Genomic DNA, 19,098 nt, shown 5'->3' on the forward strand with positions numbered 1-19,098 from the left:
TCCTGTTCCTCCACATATTACAAACCACACAGGGGTACTCTGGACCGTGGCAGGTCCTTGTTTATGTCTGTGTTGCTCTTGCTTTTAAATTTTACAGTGCCGTGTCATGAATGGCATCCCTTCCGCAGGACTGTTACTAATGAGAGGGGAAAGAATCACCCACATCACTTTTCCTCACTCCCAGTTAGTTCCCAGGGCTAAACAGTAAAAACAAAAGCGCATCTCGCTGGGTTGCTGTTTTCAGAGTAAAGCTGCCAGCGCTACAGAGAAGTTCACGTTCATACAACAGTTGTCTTCAGTTGTCACCCGCACTGTGCACCACAATTTGGGTGTTTCCTAGACCTGTCTTGCAAACGAACGCACAGCACAGCATAAACTGGCTGCGTGTTCAGATACGCCAAAGTTGTCTAACTGTGTCTGACCTGCGTGGGAAACTTCTCTGGCCTGGCATTCATTAGAACAGAAGTTCCTCATTTTCAGGATTTTTGTTTCTCTATTAAATAGAGAAAACACAGCCCAGCAGCAGGAACAGAAAACTGAAAATAAATACTGCAGGTCTCGGCGTTGCAGCTCTGGAAGCAAAAGCTAGGTCGTTCGGTGATCCTGAACTCCTCCCATGGCAGCCCAGGATTCGTGAATTCAATTACAGCTGTGTAGTTTGAAGTTATTTAAGTGGGGAATGGAGCTGATTACTGGTAAGAAATAAATTGAGGATTTTCATATCTCTACAGCCAGGTCAACAAGCGTTAAGTCTTCATTGATGCATTATCCATACAGTCACTACCCGCAGGTCTGACAGTTTGCGTCTCACACTGTCTCCAACACACCTAACCTTAACTTTCCACAAATGAAATGTCTGTACACCAGAGCACGGCTGTTTTCAGAAAAGCTGACCGTTTGAAGGTACCTTCACAATGTGTACAGAAAAAAAACCGAAATGGTCTTGCACTGGCCCATGCAAACAAGACAAAGTTTAGTTGTTTCCAAGAGAACCTGCAATTATCTAATTAAATTTACAGAGTTCAACACCTCAGCTAAGTTTTGGGTGTTTCTTTAGCTTCTAGTGTCCACAGAAGAAAAGGGTATTTAGCAGGTCCACGTAATGACAGTTAGTCATGCGAAGATCTGAATAAAGACTAATTCAGTTTTCCCACTGTATTATTTGTCCTTAAGTGACTCTTCTGAAGTAAGAGTCCCGACCACAACTGATCGAAAGACACCTCCTTATGGTATATTAAGACTTGAATTCCCACAACTGTGACCAGGCAGGTTTCGCTCATCCCTGTATTTGGTTCTGTCTACCCTGGTAACTCAGAAAAAGGTTTGTGACCAGTCCCTAGTGTACGTACACACGGAGAACAGAGCGCGCTTTATTACCTACCAGTAGAGAAACACTGTGCCTGTCACAGCTTTAATAACAGCTTATGGAGAGCAAGGTGACTTGTGGCACTAAAGAAATCAGAGCAAATATGAGAGGCAAGATTTCCAGTTTTTAATAACTAGAAGGAATTAAAGCAATAGTTTGTTGCTTAAATTTGTTCACACGATCATTCTGAACCACGTTCCTTTTGCAGGAAAAAAAAAGCCTTTAAAAGGAGTATTTTGCTTATAACTTAATTTTATTTAGAAAATTCAAGTTTTTATTCATGTTACGGTAAGAACAAGCACCACATTTAAATCATGAGTGATGTATGGAAGTTTGAGTGTGCTGCTTATTAAACAGCAGAGGCGTTAGATAGCACCTATACTCCAGGGCATTTCGATTTTTACCCCAGGGCTTTAGAAAATGCCCACAATCGCAGGATGACTGAGCCTACGGAATGGTGGCAGCCAAGCCACTGAAACCCCTTGCGCATCCAACTCTGAAAGGCAGCACAAGGGCAATCACCTGGCTTGGCAAAACAGCTAGCTCTTGCCACAGGCAGGGCCCAGCTGCAGCAGATGTGGCTGATTTAGGGTTAACTAGGGTTTGCAGTTATCCACTAGGAATCTCCTCCCACGGACCAATTACCCTGAATTCCCAGTATTTCCTACCAGCACAGCACAGAGCTGCTCCTTTACGTGATCCAGCTGATGACACCTGAGGATCCATATCAGGGACGGAGCTAAACTGAGGTATGACAAAACAGGCAGAAGTGAGAAACAGGTGAGTCAGCGAGGATGGTTTTGTAGCAGGAAAATATACAGCAGAGTAGAAGAAACTTTTCTTGCAACAAAGCCCACAGGGATTTCTACCAAGCCAGATTTACAGCACCATTTTCATCATTAGTAGTTCTTGTCTTCAGCAGCCCTGTTCATAGAGCGGTGCCAAGTGAGTCACACCATCAGCAGTTCTGCGCTCCCCTCACGACAGAGAGGGCTCCCAGTTCCACACAGATGTAGGCACATGAAGTTCTTACTCAGGATCAAGCACAACACCTCACTTTTTATGGCTCTGTACAAAGGCAGGGACAGCGAGTGTGCCAGTCTTGACTTCTGCTCGGATTTCAGGTTTGTGCTTTAATGAGAAGACAAGAGCTCGCACCATTCTGCGATACGGTGCGCTAATGAGACGGGAAGAGAGATGAAAAGCTTCTCGCTCAATATTTTCAGCCAGTGGGTGATCAATCTGAAAACAACAAAGTATAAAATTAGATCTTTACATTTAATAAGGAGACCAACTGACTGAAATTGGAGTTTGGTGCTTCTCAGTGTTTCTTCATTAATCAGTTTAGATTCAAGGAAATCTACTTCCCATCACAAGTGTAACAGGAAGAGCAATTTAATTCCACCCTAGCAATTAAGGAACAAGGCAATGTGGTCAGTAGCAGGGAACATATCCACATCTCCAGCTGGGTGGCAGTACTTTGCCATCACAACAGGAAACTAATCTGCAACCAGCTTTGGGTATCAAGCTCAACTGCAATTATAAGCTACATTGTACCGTCTCCATAAAGCTCACTTCTGATCTTGCTGATATAAGGTACCTTGGATACTATTTCAAACTTGATTCCAACAGCAACTCTAAGACATGCCAAACACTTGGCAACTCTGCCTGGTGCTATAAAGGGAAATGTGGGCTCTCTGTGTGTAGAAGGAGGTGTAATTAAGAATGCAGAAAGGGATTTGCTAAATGTTAATTATGCAGTTATTGCTTCAACACGTGCCAAAACCTGTACTTTAGCACAGCTTAGAAAAAAAAATCCCCCACCCATCAAGAAATGGTTTTAGTTTCACTTCTGCCTTTTGTGATGGGGAATCTCCCATGCTTTGCATGCAGGAGATTCCAGCGTGCCAAGCAGTATTCCTCCAAGTCGTTCGCCCATTTTGGTTTTGCTACTCATCACTACATTGCCCCTCTGTTAGGCAGCACTAGAAGCCCCTTGGATTCATTCAGCCCCACCTTCCCTTCTCCTTTTTGTCACCCTCTCAGGTGTCCCTGCTCCCCATTTGTTGGACCTCTGTGGCTCCTCTCCCTATACATGCTGTTCACCTGCTGCTGTAAGCTCTGCTTGCACGTACAGTGATAGCTGCAAGCTAGAAGGATATTTTTCCTTGCTGTGCAAGTCCTGTTCAGAGGCAATTCTGCTTTACCCAATACTACTCATTTCAGAGTGGTACAACAGCCTTTATGTCCCATAGGTTCAGACTTTACTACTAGTCTTACCACCATGCATAGATGTGCTTTCCAAGAACCAAGCTTGACCCAGCGGCCTGGCAAAGGTGAGCTCCCACTTTGCCGTTCCCACAGCAAACCATCCTTTTGTGCTGCCTCAGTCCAGATGGACTGGAAGTTGGAGAGGTTGTTCTCATAGCTAGCAAACACCTAGCTTTGAAACTCTTGAGTGCTTATCACTTGACTTGCCATTTAAAGGATAACTAATGAATAAATTAAAAAGGATAATTATTATGGCATTTCATAGACCAAGCAAACTAGTCATTACAGCAAAGCCCTGTTCATTTACTTAAAGATACCTGAGGGATCTGGTATTTATCACTTTATATACTGTCAACCTTGCCTCTCTCTTTTTGCAATAGATTTAAATTTACAAATGTTTAATTACTTAAATATGAAACAACCAAAAGGTCCCAGTGTTGCTTTCACAGCTGTTAAGTCGTAGGAAAAACTTTATGTTCTATTAACTTCCTCCTTCTGTTGTACAGCCCAACTGCAGCAGACACACAACAATTCTGTTGGCTGGTTATGTAAATGAGTGCAAATACACCTCATTTACAATTAGCGGGGTTACTTGATTAACAACCAAAAAAGAAATAATTACCTACTTTGAAAACAAAGCTACTTATAAATAGGGACGCACAGTGAATCACTGAAAATAGGAACAGATCATCTGGTTTTGTCCTGGCTCTGCGGGCAGGACAAGCCTTACAGTAGCTATGGCTGAAAAAAGTTTGTTTAACTTGTTCCTACAAGAAGTAACTCTTTGAGCCAAAGACAAATGGACGGGAAAGCTACCTCTAGATCCAGGGCTTCACAAAGCAGCTTCCGCGCATTCTTTCTGAAAGCTTCCGTCTTGGGATCGCTCCTGACCACTATAGAGGGCTTGTTTGAATGGTCTTTGATGAAAGTTCGCCACTCCGTGTAAATATCTTTGGCGAGGCTGGCCACATCGTGATCTGAATGTTTGCGCATCTTATTCACTGTGTGACCTGGAAAACAGTAACAGCTCCTTCAGGTTTGGTAGGTGGATAAAATGTAATGGACACCGGTCAAATCACATTGGTGCTAAAGCAGCCACACACATTTTTAATTCAAGCAGCATCAGCAAAGCAACCAGAGCATTGACAGAAATACAAATATATAATTATTAGGAATTAAGTCCGAAGTTCTCACTCATTGACTTCTGCGGTGATTTTTTTTCCTGAGCAATTAGCAAGAAATTGACCTATACATGTGAAAATTACCTTCCCACATCACCAAGGTGTGGAGCAACACTTAGGTAATACAGGGCTACATTAATTTTCTACACAGATACCAGATCTGGTGAAAGCTTGTAAGATTGGCCTACAAATAATGCCGGTTTTAACCTGAAAACCCCTTTAAGAAAACAGATGTTGCTGGTGAGGGCTATAGCACTTTAACGTACAAACACCACAGTGACCCCAAGCAGAACCTTCCCAATCGACGGGGCCTGCCAGTGCAAAAGAGGCTTTCTTCTGAGAGGAGACAAAAGGGACCTTCTTCCAGCGGGGTATTTGTCTCTGACCACTAGCACTGTTGGCCAGGAGATGTCACTGTTAGGCTTCAGTGGCTCTTCCAGCCGCGTTCAGGCAGGCACTGGGGAAGAAAATCTCGGGAAAAGCCTGAATAAGCTGAACACAGCAAATGAAATGACAATTCAGAAGTTAAGGGGAATGGGGCAGATCACATTGCCTTTTCTAAGGCAAGGGGGGCTCTTTGAATAGAGATCCAGCTGCTGTAATGGCAAACAAAGGCCAGCACGACTGTCTCTCGTGCCGGGATGCTCTCCATAGACAGGAGAGGCAGGGACCATGTGGTCTCACGTTGTCCCTCCCCCAAGTCCTGTGGAAAATAGCCAGGATCGGGCTGTGTCATTGGCATGCAGCTACATGTCTGCTGGGGATTTCTCAGCGTGAGGATGCAGTAAGCAGTTCCGGGCCAATCCGAGGAGAATTTCTCGGATGTTCAGAGTGTTTGGCCAGGTCAAAGAGATGAGCCATGTCTCAGATGGCAAAAGCGCACTCTGCCATGCCCCTAACAGATAGCAGGAGAAGGAATAAAACACACAGGTGCCCAAGAAGAGCGCTTGAAAAATTTGACACAGAGTCGGTGATGCAGTATTTGGTAATAAGCAGACAATCCGGGAAGAAGTAGAGGATAGCTGACTTTTTCAGTACAAGCTTTGAAAACTGCAGGCTGGATATCAACAATTTTTTATTGGTAGCTATGCTTGTTTCTTAAAAAACTTGCAATCTAGTCTCTTTTGTACTGACAAGCCAAGCCGACACAAGACAGCCTAACATTCACAGACTAGATCAGACAAGATGTACCTATTTTTGTTGAAAGTAACACTTCCTTGGAAGGTATTTTCTTCTTCAGCTCCTCCAAAGCTTCGATCAGATTCTCTTTTGGTTGCCCAGGCAGCTCAAGCATAGACTTCCATCGTTTTATGTCTTCCACAACCACAACTCTCTGGAAAATAGAAAAGCCATTAAGGAAGCAGAATATTTTTCTTATAAATAAGGACACTGGCTTCATTGTAGCTAATGGGGATGTCATCAACACATGAATTATTGATTATGGCATGAACCAGAGCACAGGATACATGATGGACTGGAATGATGGGTACTTGCTTGAGATTAGCAGCCTACTGCAAATCAAGACTGGAGAAACTAGAAAGCAAAGTGAGCTGCTTCACCTTGGTCTGCCCACCTTAGGGCACGTAACAGTGAATGTCTGCTAGAAGAGAAGTGTTTTGAATTTAAGGAGTCCATTGTATAAATCTCTCTTAATAGAAAAAAGGATTAAGAGGGAGGGAACTCATCTTTAGCAGCCTGGCAGAATCTGAATCCTGCTCAAATTGGCTTTAAATTTAAAATAATGCCAGCACGGAGAGAAACAAAGCATTAGGGAACACGAACGCAAACTCAAGTACACTGGACATCTGCAGTGTTTTTTGACCCATTTTTGACACAGAGCTCCACAGAACAGGCTGCAAACGGTGCAAGCCTCATCTTTTGGATATGCGGCATCTTAGAAAGATTCAGCAATGGTCAGACAGCTGGGGTGGTTTTTATGCACCAGTCTTTTGCTTTCTGCCTTACATTAACAAGCTCTTTGGTGCAGCAAATGTTTTCCTGTTGTGTTTCCGCAAAGGAGGGCTCAGCTCTTATGCAGGTCTCGCACAGGACCACCATGCAACCAACTGAAGAGCTCTTCTTGCTGGGGAGAAAAGCGAGCCAGCTGGCAATACTGAAGATGGCGTGCCCAGCCTGACCCTACACCACACCAAATGGGCAGGAAGAAGCCAAGTTATAACCCATCTCGGTTTAGGGAAGGCCTGTCAATGCGGTAGAGCCCTCTGCACCTTTCTAACCTGGCTTCCCTGCTCTTTGTGAGGATGCCACCTCAACGCTGCAAAGATGTTGGTGAAGAACTGAAGCCACAGGTGAATACCTAGGTGGGCACAGAGCGACTGCAGGGAAGGCGTGCTGGGATCAACACCCTCCTCGATGGTAACAGACATCAGTTTGGGATTAGTTTGCAAAACGTTCCTCCCGCTGTCACCCCGCACTGCTCAGCTCCATGCAGAGGCAGGATGGCGGCCTGGTGAAGGCCCGACACCCCTTCCTCCGCCCGAGGCACCTCAGGGCCATCCTGGCTCTTCCCGGGGTGCTCCCGCCGCCCTGACACACAGCCTCTGGGGAGCAGCGCGGCCCTGCCCCGGCGCAAGGCCTCGCCCCGTGCCCTCGGAGGCAGCGGGCCCCGCAGTAGCACCGGTGCCGCGGGGTGCAGACCCCCCCTCAGGCCCAGGAGGCCGGGGCGATCCGTGCTATCCCTCCCGTTCCCCCCCCAGCGCCGGTGACCTGCCTTGAGGGACTCGATGGTGGCCTGCCGGTAGGCGCGGGGGGCTGGCCCGGCCCGGCGGGGGCTCTCCGGGCCGCGGGCCCTGCGCACCACGAACCGGTCCATCCTCCCGGAAGCGGCTGACCCCGCCCTTTCCGCCGTGTAGTTCCCGCCGGAGGCGAGGCCCAGTGGGGTGGCCGGGGCCGCCCCGCGGCACGGACTACATCTCCCAGCAGGCACCGCGCGGGAGAGACGAAGGCACTTAATCTCGCGAGAGTGCTCGGCCGTCAGTGAGGGCTTGCGGGAGGAGGAAGATGGCGGCGCGGCGGGGCGGCCTTCTCTGCCTGCCTCTTGCCCTGGCGCTGCTGGTGGGGGGCAGCAGCAGTGTTCCGGCCGCCGGGCCGCTTCCCGCCGCCTCGTCCGAGGCCTTTGACTCCGTGCTGGGCAACACGGCGTCGTGTCACCGCGCCTGCCAGCTGACCTACTCCCTGCACACCTACCCCAAGGTACGGGCGGGCCCTGCCTCACGGCTCCCGGTGGGGCGGGCCCCTCCCCGCTCCCCTTCTCCCTCCCCCGGCAGCCCTGCTGAGGGGCGGGCGGGCAACACGGCCCCGGCCTCCCCGTCCCTCGGCCTGTCGCTTGCCTCTCTCCCCTCGCAGCCCCTTCTTGTGCTGCAGAGTGACAGGACGTACCCGGCGGTTTCTCGGACGGTAGCCCTTGTCGAGGCTTGTCCCAGTCCGTGTTTGCTCAAGCGGTGTTGGACGTGTCTTCAGTAAGCATAAACATGGAGGAAGCTGATGCTCGCAGCGCTCGGGGGCAGCCGGCAGCCTGCTGCTGGCCGCCTGTGGCGTTTCTCATCTGGCTTAGATTTTTCGTCCCCTCAAAGTAGGGAACGCAGTGGCTTCTCTAAAGATAGAGACTTCATTTTGAAAATAGATGGTTAGGCTGCAGCTTGCCGAAGAAATGCCACTTTCAAAGTATAGATTTAATAGTGCTGGGTAGTTTTGTCAGTTTTGTGGCTTTTTTTCCCTTCCTGTTCCAAAAGAGGCAGCTGTAATTTGACTTAGGCTGCTCCATATTTGTGGGCACAAAAACAATGTTGTGTGCATTACAGGCCAAAGATCCTGAGTCAGGGCACTAGTGTGACACTTGGATATTGAAAGATGAAGTATAAATTATGATAAACAAGAAGCTTGTCAGAACCTTCAACCTGTGTTTTGATTTGCTTGCATGGAATTTTTTTCCATCTCATGATAAAGTACTGAAATAGCATCTAATGGGAATCTAATTTCATACTGCAGAGTTTACTGTTGGTTCAAAGCTTTGTAAACTTTTAACTACTGGCTTGAATTTGGAAAATCTATTGCCAAAAATCTCATCTTTCCTGGTTCTTGGCAATATACTTCGTTATCAGCTGCAGCTGTGTGGCAGGTTGAACTCTAAATGATGGGAGCTCTTACCCCATCTTTGAGACTTCATGCAGGGCAGCGCTGACAATATTAGGTAATAGGGCTTTGTCTGTTTCGTGTGAAACTTAAATCGGATTTTATGACTCTAACTGATATGGGTATCCCCACAGGGAAGTAACAGGGAGTTGTGTGTAATATAAGTAAACTTACCTCTGTACTTACGGCATGTTTTGTTGCTTTCATGTGATGACAGTGAGGAGAAATAACTTAAACCTGAGAAATTATGACTAAACGTTATGCTAATATATTTCCATACTGTTTTGGCACAGTGCTCTTGTTTCTGTTAAAGGACTCTTTCAAGCTCAGGGAAAGCTGATAGTTCTGTGATTTTTACTGTACTTTTGAATTCTTTGTTGTCTGGTGTTGGAGCTGTCGAATAATACACCCATTTCTTCCTTTACATTTAGTCTTTGTTCCATGTGTCACAAAACTACCAGCTGAACTGAAGGAAGTTTTAGTTGTCAGTGGAAAGGAAGACAAGCTTCATTGAGACTTCCATGGAAGACTGCCATAGAAATCAGTCTGCTAAAGCTAATTCTGTCTGGATATCAAATTGCAAACATTTTTTTTGCAACAGCATAACTGTCTTAGCCACCTTGTCAGTGTTGTTAGAGTTGAGTTTTAATTTATATTCACAGTCTTCTACTTTTTGCCTTTAAAGCATGTGAGCTTGTGCTTTCAGAGGCAAACAATGGCCAGTTTGTTTACAGTAGGTTGTACAGAAGGTGTGGTATGTTTGGTTTTTGTTAAATTAATTCAGAGTCCATTTTCCACCTGTGTAGCAACTGGCTGCAGTCATTTCAGTGGTTATGTAGTTAGTGGTTTTGATGGGTCTGATTCATGATAGGGTGGGATCATAAGTAGGAGATCTCACGTAATAGAGTCTGTTTTTAGTTCTGCAACATGGAGAGCACTGTATGTGCAAAGTGCACATCCATCCCTTTGATATTGTGAACAGAAGATATACTAGGTGTAGGTTTTCTATAGTTGCATAATTTTAATAGTTTCAGTGAGGCATCGTAGAATGGGTTGGAAGGGACCTTAAAGATCATCTAGTTCCAACCCCTCCTGCCATGGGCAGGGACACCTCCTACTAGACCAGGTTGCTCAAAGCCCCATCCAGTCTGTCCTTGAACACCTCCGGAACGGGGCATCCACAGCTTCTCTGGGCAACCTGTTCCAGTGTCTCACCACCCTGACAGTAAGGAATGTCTTCCTATTATCTAGTCTAAATCTACCCCCTTTCAGTTTAAAATCATTACTCCTTGTCCTATCTCTACATTCCCTGATCAAGAGTCCCTCCCCATCTTTCCTGTAGCCCCCTTTAGGTACTGGAAGGGGCTCTCGGGTCTCCCTGGAGCCTTCTCTTCTCTAGGCTGAACAGCCCCAACTCTCTCAGCCTGTCCTCATAGGAGAGGTGCTCCAGCGCTCTGATGATCTTTGTGGCCTCCTCTGCACTCACTCCAACAGGTCCATGTCCTTCTTATGTTGGTGGCCCCAGAGATGGATACAGTACTCCAGGTTGGGTCTCATGAGAGCAGAGTAGAGGGGCAGAATCACCTCCCTTGCCCTGCTGGCTACGCTTCTTTGGATGCAGCCCAGGATGCGGTTGGCTTTCTGGGCTGCAAGCACGCATTGCTTACTCAATGTTGAGCTTCTCATCCACGAGCACCCCTGAGTCCCTCTCCTCAGGGCTGCTCTCAATCCATTCTCTGCCCAGCCTGTATTTGTGCCAGGGTGCAGGACCTTGCACTTGGCCTGGTTGAACTTCCTGAGGTTTGCACAGGCCCGCCTCTCCAGCCTGTCCAGCTCCCTCTGGATGGCATCCCTTCCCTCCAGCATGTCAACCCTTTCACACAGCTTGGTGTCCTTGGCAAGTTTGAGGCTGCACTCAATTCCACTGTCCATGTTGCCGACAAAAGTGTTAAACAGCAATGGTCCCAGTACCAACCCCTGAGGAATGAATGCCACTTGTCACTCGTCTCTACTTGGACATCGAGCCATTGACCACCAGTCTTTGAGTGTGACCATCCAGCCAGTTCTTTATCCACTGAGTGGTCCGTCATCAAATCCATGTCTCTCCAATTTAGAGAGTCTCCAATTTAGAGGAAGCACTTTTCCGCTTCAGTTCAGTATAATAAATAAAAATATGTGCTTGTGAAGCTGGTTTGGCAAGTTACTGGTACCCTGATTAACTGCTTTAGTACGTCAGAAGATAATCTCTTATTTTGACAATTCTGTTGTAGTTCTGAATAGAGTCTGGTAGATACATTGTAATACACTGTCAAAATTAGTCTTTTTTTTTTTTTTTGGTCCTCTCCTGTTGGATTCTACTGTTTGAGTTCTGAAATTAAGACTATCTACTCTTTGTAGGGTTAAATGTCAGTAAATCTTTTATAGCTATATCTCTTATTTTTAAAAGCAATGCTTATTGAAAAAAAAAAAAAAGCGCGGTGCAACTTTGCTTGTGAGTTGTAGGACCAGAATTACAAAATAGAATTTGCTGTTCCAGGTCTGCCCCACTACAGAATGAAGAGCTCTGTTTGAAATAAATCAATAGCATTACTGTGTTGTAACTGCTGCTACAGCGTTAAAGAGCTGTAGCTTGGTTTTATTTCAGATGATCCAGAGTGTCACGTTTAGCTGGCTTCCCGGTCTAGCAGAGGGAAGGAGGATGGTGCTCTGGTGGGTGGCTTTTTATAGCACTTCCAAAAAAAAATAAAAAAAAATTGTTTGTTTTCTGACAATTATGTTCTTGAATGGAGGGATGCAAGCCTTTTTCTTGTGCCTTCCCAGGAAGAGGAGCTGTACGCGTGCCAGCGAGGCTGCAGACTCTTTTCCATTTGTCAGTTTGTGGACGATGGCATCGATTTGAATCGAACCAAACTGGAATGCGACTCTGGTAAGATTTCAGTACTCCTTCAACATCCTGTAAAGTGGAGACATAACAGAGGCGAGAGCAGGAAGGTCTGAAAGGGTGTTGTTAAATCGGGGGGATTACTTCAGTTGCTTTCTGGTTTTGTTTAACAACTTCTTAGAGTTTATATACAGAATATGAAAAAAAAAAATCTTAAGGAAAGGTTGTCTGTTCTCTGTGAGTTTCTCCTTACCTGAGCCTCAGTGTTGCTATTTTCACGAATTTCTTAAGTATCATTAGTCCCTGTAAACAAATTAGAAATAAATTGTTTTACTACAAACAGTTTGTCATAGAAAACACAAAATGGCTGGGGAAAAAAATCCAGTCAAATGAACACTTTTCCTTTAATAATTCCATGTGACAATTAGTGCCATTTACAATTCCTGACAAACTTGTATATACAAGTGAATCGTTCGGAGAGAGTAAGAACACAGATCTTAATGTGCTCTCTGCCTTGTAACTTGTGGTCTAGGCTACATCCTGAGGCTTACCTACAGCTAAACTCTTGGGAATGAGGTACGTGTTTTGTTTGAAATAGGCCATTAAATACTTGTGACTAATTCTCTCAGATTATCCGTGTTAGAGCAAAAATTGCACAGTGAATATGAAATATGTGTACCATAGGCCAGTTATTACTGGGTTTGGAATTGTATAGAACTTTCCTCCAATAATATTGAGGCAGCTGATTCACAGTTTTATTCAGAGGAAAGCGGGAAAGGTAGGAGCTCTCCATCAATATTTCCAATACAATTAGGCACCAAGACAGCACTTAAAGGAGGTTTTATCCTCTCAGTAGCTCATAAAAACAAGAGGGCTAGTGGCTATCTCTGAGAGCTGGTAGAAGGTACGCAAGTAGAAAGCCTGACATGCAAAGATGCTAATGTGCTACAAAACTGCATTAAATACTCCAGAAATGGGCTAATGCTCTAGTCTGTCATACACTGCGTATAGCTGTGATACAGCATGTCAGTCTAGTTGTCAAACCACACATGAGAGAGTGCCATAAAAAGAGTAACGTAGCAATAGACCACATGTAGGGGTAATTGAACAGTTGCTTACTTTCTGGTTTAACTCCTTCCTGAGGCTGTTGTCTTTTGCTGGCTTATGTTCTGTAATCTGTTACACTGGTTGGTGCTCTGACTAAGTATTCCATGCTTGGCAAGATATATCTTGGCTGATCTGCTCAATTCTGTCTTCTGATGCTTCTTTCTGCCTACAAACACTAGTTGGGTGGCAGTTTTACCATAGAATTGCTGTTCAGGTGCTATGAGCTGCATACTCAAATGCTTAGCTGCTGATGCCGTGCTGTTCTTAGCCTTTATGATGGTCCATTTGTTCCTGTGGAAAACTGGGAGAGCTCCTGTCCTTGGTGTTGCTACTTGGCTTGAGTCTTTGGTTTGGGTAGTGCTGCAACATTGTCCACCTAAGCTATAGTGTTTTGGGGCAGAGCTATGCCCATGTATTGTCTGCCCAGTACCTCCATGGGCAGAACAATCTAAATTATTATCTCTGAATAATCTAGATTTCTTGATCTTCATGGTCTCTAGTGAACAATTAATAGAAGGTTTCTGTAAAACAAAACATTGTCTTCATTTTTCATTTTAAAAAAATTATTCCATAATACTTTCTAATGCAGTTTCTGTATTCTTCTCGCTATCAGGAAAACACTCCTTTGGTTTTCCTGTAATACCATGACCTCTGCTGTTACTTCTAAGGGATGTAATGGACTGATGGTCCCTCTATTCCTTCTAGGATTCCAGTCTATGTTCTCTGAAGTAAAAACTCATGTTTTATGTGTTACGTAGAAGAAAAACTATAGTAGTTGTGGGAGGATCAATGAAAACTTGCATCCGTAAGCTTTTCCAGGGTAACATTGCTGATCAGTTGCTCTGATTGCATTCAGATTTCAACTGCCTCATCTGTCTAAGACTTGATTCCTTAGCCTTTGTTAGACCTCAGAGCAAATGCTACCCGTGGAGTGATTGCGATATCTTTCCCTGCAAATGGGTTTGTCAGTCTTCTAACTGCTGCTTAGTTTCTGATCCAACTTATACTGAAAATGTTTTCTTAACTAAAACACAGAATTTGTCTTCTCATTTGGGGAATTTCTTCCTTGCAGCCTGTACGGAAGCATACTCCCAATCTGATGAACAATATGCTTGCCATCTTGGATGCCAGAACCAATTGCCATTTGCTGAGTTAAGGCAAGAGCAAGTAAGTAGATGACATGTTTTTCAAATACCACATACTTGTTTTCTGTTCAGCGTGTCGTCTTTTTTTTTAATTTCTTCAAATGTAAGACAAATCTTCCTAAGGACTCAAATCTAGGTGTGGGGCGAGGGGTGAGCAGGAACATGACTTTTGTCCTTTTCATGTAAAAACAAATGGAAAACCAGTTAATGTTGTGCTTGCAGTTAATGTCCCTGATGCCAAGGATTCATCTCCTCTTTCCTCTGACACTGGTGAGATCATTCTGGAGTGACATGATGGATTCTGCTCAGAGCTTCATAACATCCTCATGGACTTTCTATCTTCAAGCAGATGATGGCAAAATTGTCATATTCCAGGTGCCTGCCTTTTTGCTTGAGATTAAGGCAACTAGATGTTCTGGGTGCTAAATGCCTTTAACTCTGCTCCTTCCAGTCACAGAAAGGACTATGGAGCACTATGAGAAGTGTTTAGTTTTTGCTAGTATTTCACTGCCTTTAGGACTGGTGCAGGGAGCGGGTCAAACTTGGGTGAATGGTGCATGTCTTAAGCTTAAATTCCGTATTAGTTCTGAAAATGTCAATGATTAAGATCAGTGGAAGCCTGCTAGCAGGATCTCCTAACTCCTTATTTTGTTTTAGTCAAAGCCAGAAGTACAGTATGTCCCACAGCTTGATCAGGAAACTGGAGATACAAGAGGATCCTTGTCGCTGAGTAAAACAGCCTGTAAGTTGTTCTTTGTGCTTTGGAAGAGCAAATGCAAATGTTCCCTGTCGTGCAATAAAAAATGAAGTTGCAGGTGGCACATGAAAGCAGATTTTAGAAAGCTAAAATATAACTGTGTTTGCCGTGTAGACTGCACTATGCACGCTTAGCGAAGTCTGTGGTAAAAACGAGGCTCTGCTGGAAATAGAAACATGCAACCTAGGGCCATTTTAAAGTGGTTTTTTTTTATGCATTCTGTAAACAAGCTGTGTGGCATTTGAGTCTTCTACTTTTATTGCTCCCCTGACTGCTGTTTCTGCTGTTGTATTTCAGCAGACCTACGTCCAGGAAGTTCACAGACATACCGAGGACTTTTTGAAGAGCGAGAAAATGACAGCTTTTTCAAGTGTCTTTCCATGTACGTATATCCTAGAATGTCTATACCTAGTAAGGAGGGTAACGGCCTTCCCTTTGCGTGTATGTTGTAAGATCTCAAAGTGCTACAAGTCTGTTGGGGTCAGGATGCACAGCAGTTAAAACTGGCTCTCTGTTTGCGATTGCGGCTTTTCTGTGATGGCCCCGTGTTATTTGCAGGCTATTCTGCCAACTTTGATTCTCCTACCCGTTTCAGTTGAACTTCATATCGATAATTTCCTACACTGTCTTTTGAGTGTGTTCTGTGAACTGTTTAATCAATGCTGTTTTGCCTGTTCTTTAGCTCTGGCTATGTTTCAGGGCAAAGCACTTGTTTTGTATTTTGATTTGGGATTGTCTGATATGAAAGGTACTGTCATGTCTCACTTTCAGTCTGAAAATACCCAGTATAGCTTTATTAAAGCGTTGCTGAAGATCAGCGTGTTGGTTCTTTCCCTTACTCCAGTTACTTTCTCCTTAAACACTTACGCATGAAGAATCAGTGAATTGCATCCAAAATGTGTAACAGAAAAATCTGTTTTTAAAATTGTAGATGGGAGGATGCTTAGGGATGAATAAACAGAATCCTGCAAGTCTTTTTTTGTCTGTGAAGTCAGATTACTAAATAGGCTTTAGAGTACCCAGGAGTCTGAAGTGGGCTGTGTAGCTGAAAGAGCTAGAGACTAATGAATCAGCAGGAAATGCAGTCAAAATTGAACCAAACATTTTAGAGGCTCCATTGTCTCGTGTTCGGTATATGAAATCTAGTAACATTCTTTTCATTTCAGAAATTCCAGTTGGATTTTAACCACTACGCTCGTCCTCTCAGTGTTGGTGCTGCTCTGGATTTGTTGCGCAACTGTAGCTACAGCTGTAGAGCAATATGTTCCATCTGAGGTAACTCTGTTTTATAACTTAAAACATTTTGAATTTATTCGTTATATTACTTTTGCATTACAGCCGTCTAGAGATTAAGAAACGTTTGGGGGGAGGCTCAACTAGAAGGAGTGGAGGTGGTGTTGTTTTTATTTATTTTTGCAGGTAGCAAACCAATTTTCCTATTTGAATGTTGATTTTCATAACCAAACAATTCCTGCTCATTCCTGTGGCTGATAGGTGCTCTGAGCTTTACTCAGCCAGCCCAGATGTGATGTCTTTTGGTTTGTAGCGCTCTCCTCTTGACAGCCTTCAGATTACTCTTAGCAAATGGAGGCTGCTACTAATTTCTCCGGGATTAAAGCTATACCGAGGGTTGGGTGGCGTAGGTGGAACACAGTATGGGTTTAATCTAGGAGGATCCATAGTGAGAACAGAAGTGACAGCGTATTATTGGTGAGCGCAGAGAGTCTGATCGGGGGGGGAACTGGCTGAACTCGCATCTCTAGTGCAAACAAGGCTTGCGGTATTGGCAAACTGAAGGAGCTGTTACACAAGCTCTTATCTGCTGTTGTTCTGGCAGATTTAACACATTTCTTCTGGACTCAAATCTAGTTCCAGCCATGAATTTCAGACGTTACAGAAAGCCTGGGGATTCACTTGTGTTGAAGGGCTGCAGCCATTGGAACCAGGAATGTAGTTTCATAGTGAAATGCATTTTTGTCTTCAGTACGGAGAGTCTTAAAGTAAATTGTTTACGTATTTCAGAAGCTGAGCATCTATGGAGATCTGGAATACATGAATGAACAAAAACTGAACAGATATCCACCCTCTGCACTTGTTGTGGTTCGATGCAAGACTGAGGAACATGAAGAAGCAGGACCTCTTCCTACAAAAGTCAATCTGGCTCAATCAGCCATTTAAATACATCTCCATTGGATCCAATAGACTAATTCTTACAGAGCTAGCAACTCCTGATTGTTTGTGGTGGTTCTTCAGACAAGAAGCTTAGCAGCCAGTCTTTAAATGCAAATAAAGTTACAGAATCAACAAATGTCATGGGATTTTGTTTTCAACTAGTAGTGAAGATTCAGACATCTTGAATTTATGTTTGTTTCCAGACATAATCACTTTCCACTGGTGTTTGCTATGTGTCTCTTTGCTTACAAAAGCTGTAAGCATGCTTTCCACTTTCAGACTTCTTTGTGTGTTCTAGGATGTAATGTGTACATTCAGAGTTAGCTTTGTAAAGGTATAAGAAATTTTAAGTAGGCGGGAGATGCCTTTTTAGTGTTGCACTTTCTGTTGTAGTTAAGAGAAAATATTATAAAATTATCTGCTGAATTTTTGTACTTGTTAATGTCCATGCACAAACAACCCTGTCTCCAAAACCAGAAATATATTTTTTTCTACAGTGTGGCAATATCCAAGATGGAAAGCATTTGTGAAGTATCGCAGGCTAGAACTCCGTTTGTGAAAGATGGAAACTTTGTTAAAACTTACGGGCATATCCCTTCACACAGGGAACATAACATGATTGATTATTTTGTCAAACTTTAGCCTTTAAGTCTTAAATTGCTTGTAAAGTTAGCACCTGTGTTTTCTGAAGAAATTCTACTTTCTGTTCTTGATTAACTATTCTAGTCTTGTAACTTCATTTACAGAAACAAGTTGATTCCTGAGAAATGAGAAGAGACAAATAAAATTGACTGTATAGAAAATGTTGACTGTAGAGCTTTTTGCTACGGTTAATTATTGACCACAACGTGTTTAGTATGAAAGCCTCTCTGTGACATTCCCCTCATGGGCAACGTGACCTGATTTTGCTGTATGATTCACTAACGCAACAACAACTAACAATGTCTCTCATCTAACAGTGTCCCTGCTATATTTTTAGTGGTTATTTCTTTGAGGAGATTACTGTGTGCTGGTTCCCATAGCATGGACGAGTTGGGGGTATATGTGATTTAGTTTAAGGTCTCTGTAAGTGTTTGAAAGATGGCTAGAACGCGTGATTTCCAGCTCATTGTCGTGTTTTGTTGATTATACAGAACTGCTTGAAGGTTTAAAAAAAGAAAAAGGGAAAAAAAAGAAAAACCAACCCAAAACCAAACACCACCTCTTCAGGTTTTGAATTCTGGTGAGAGCCGTAGAGGTTCTGGAGGATACAGCGACGCGTTCCCTCGCTGTTAGAACTGGTTCAATAGCCATTCCTAATGCGGCTGTAACGCTGAGGGTTGTGTAACTGCAGAGGATGGAGCCTTGCAGGGGCCGTGAGCCTGGGAGCACTCGAGCGGTTTTTCTTTTAATGAGGTTTAAGAGCACTGAGCGACGCTTTGTTTTAAGCAGGCTTGTATCAATGTGCGGAAATTGCAATTTGAAGTCTTAAATTAGGAGTACCTCTTTTGTGCTAATTTCTTCAGTGGGACAACGTGGTAGCCCAGAAACGTGGGTGCCAGCAGCTGTTGATGGGTACCTTCGTGCGTGGGTGCCATTACTGCAGAGGCCTCAAGCGCGACTGTGGTGAAAATGGATGGGCTGATGTTTTTGGAACGCTGTTCACTTGCACGATGGCAGGGGCGGGAAATCCCTCTGCAGCAGTGATTCAGTTGAGATGTTTCTGCTCACGTGGTGCAAAGCTCAGCACGCAGCCCTCTTTCGGTGCGGGATGCCAGTGTTCCGCTTGGAGCGGTATCAAATGTGACGCGTGTGACGGATGTTCCAAAATTACCTTGTAAATATGGGCCCTATGTCAGTGATTATTGCCTGTCGTCTTAGCGCTATATTGTTGGGGATTGCCTTTCCAGAAGAGTCTTCGGCAATCCCAGTTTTGCTAACTGAATGACTGTCATGGAAATGTTTTCAAGTCTGTTTAAAATGTTTTCCTTTGCTTTTAGGTGTAGTTGCAGAGGGAGTGTTAGAGCTTCAGGAAAACCTGTTTGCCTGTTTCCAATGTGTGCGGTACAGCCTCTGTAATGTTGATG

General features: G+C 44.3%; 2 protein-coding genes across 3 annotated transcripts; one reads left to right on the plus strand and one right to left on the minus strand.

Annotated features, from left to right (window-relative positions):
- Positions 1–1,615: 1,615 nt before the first annotated feature.
- Positions 1,616–7,697, minus strand: TCEANC2 (transcription elongation factor A N-terminal and central domain containing 2). Its single transcript, XM_063344333.1, has 4 exons — positions 7,550–7,697; positions 6,010–6,151; positions 4,454–4,647; positions 1,616–2,608 (listed from the first exon to the last, which is right to left on the minus strand). Exons 1-4 carry the CDS (start codon positions 7,649–7,651, stop codon positions 2,420–2,422), a joined length of 627 nt encoding a protein of 208 aa, XP_063200403.1. The 5' UTR covers positions 7,652–7,697; the 3' UTR covers positions 1,616–2,419.
- A 97-nt stretch (positions 7,698–7,794) lies between these two features.
- On the plus strand, positions 7,795–17,891 carry TMEM59 (transmembrane protein 59). Of its 2 annotated transcripts, none has more exons than XM_063344332.1 (8): positions 7,795–8,031; positions 11,791–11,896; positions 14,031–14,125; positions 14,326–14,478; positions 14,761–14,845; positions 15,161–15,242; positions 16,027–16,135; positions 16,883–17,891. In XM_063344332.1, the coding sequence occupies exons 1-8, from the start codon at positions 7,840–7,842 to the stop codon at positions 17,036–17,038; spliced, it is 978 nt and encodes a 325-aa protein (XP_063200402.1). In that variant the 5' UTR covers positions 7,795–7,839; the 3' UTR covers positions 17,039–17,891. The 2 variants fall into 2 exon arrangements, with proteins under 2 accessions (XP_063200402.1, XP_063200401.1); XM_063344331.1 differs by having other exon boundaries at positions 15,158–15,242; positions 16,883–17,886.
- The last annotated feature ends 1,207 nt before the right edge of the window (positions 17,892–19,098 follow it).

Source organism: Chroicocephalus ridibundus, chromosome 8, assembly GCF_963924245.1.
Source record: "Chroicocephalus ridibundus chromosome 8, bChrRid1.1, whole genome shotgun sequence".
NCBI classification, from domain to species: Eukaryota; Metazoa; Chordata; class Aves; order Charadriiformes; family Laridae; genus Chroicocephalus; species Chroicocephalus ridibundus.

Coding starts and splice junctions, on each gene's coding strand:
- TCEANC2 (XM_063344333.1), bottom strand. CDS start 7,651: ATGGACCGGTTCGTGGTGCGCAGGGCCCGCGGCCCGGAGAGCCCCCGC. Junction 6,152..7,549: donor CCACCATCGAGTCCCTCAAG/GCAGGTCACCGG, acceptor TCTATTTTCCAG/AGAGTTGTGGTTGTGGAAGA. Junction 2,609..4,453: donor GTGAAGCCCTGGATCTAGAG/GTAGCTTTCCCG, acceptor TGTTGTTTTCAG/ATTGATCACCCACTGGCTGA.
- TMEM59 (XM_063344331.1), top strand. CDS start 7,840: ATGGCGGCGCGGCGGGGCGGCCTTCTCTGCCTGCCTCTTGCCCTGGCG. Junction 8,032..11,790: donor CCCTGCACACCTACCCCAAG/GTACGGGCGGGC, acceptor GTGCCTTCCCAG/GAAGAGGAGCTGTACGCGTG. Junction 16,136..16,882: donor AGCAATATGTTCCATCTGAG/GTAACTCTGTTT, acceptor TACGTATTTCAG/AAGCTGAGCATCTATGGAGA.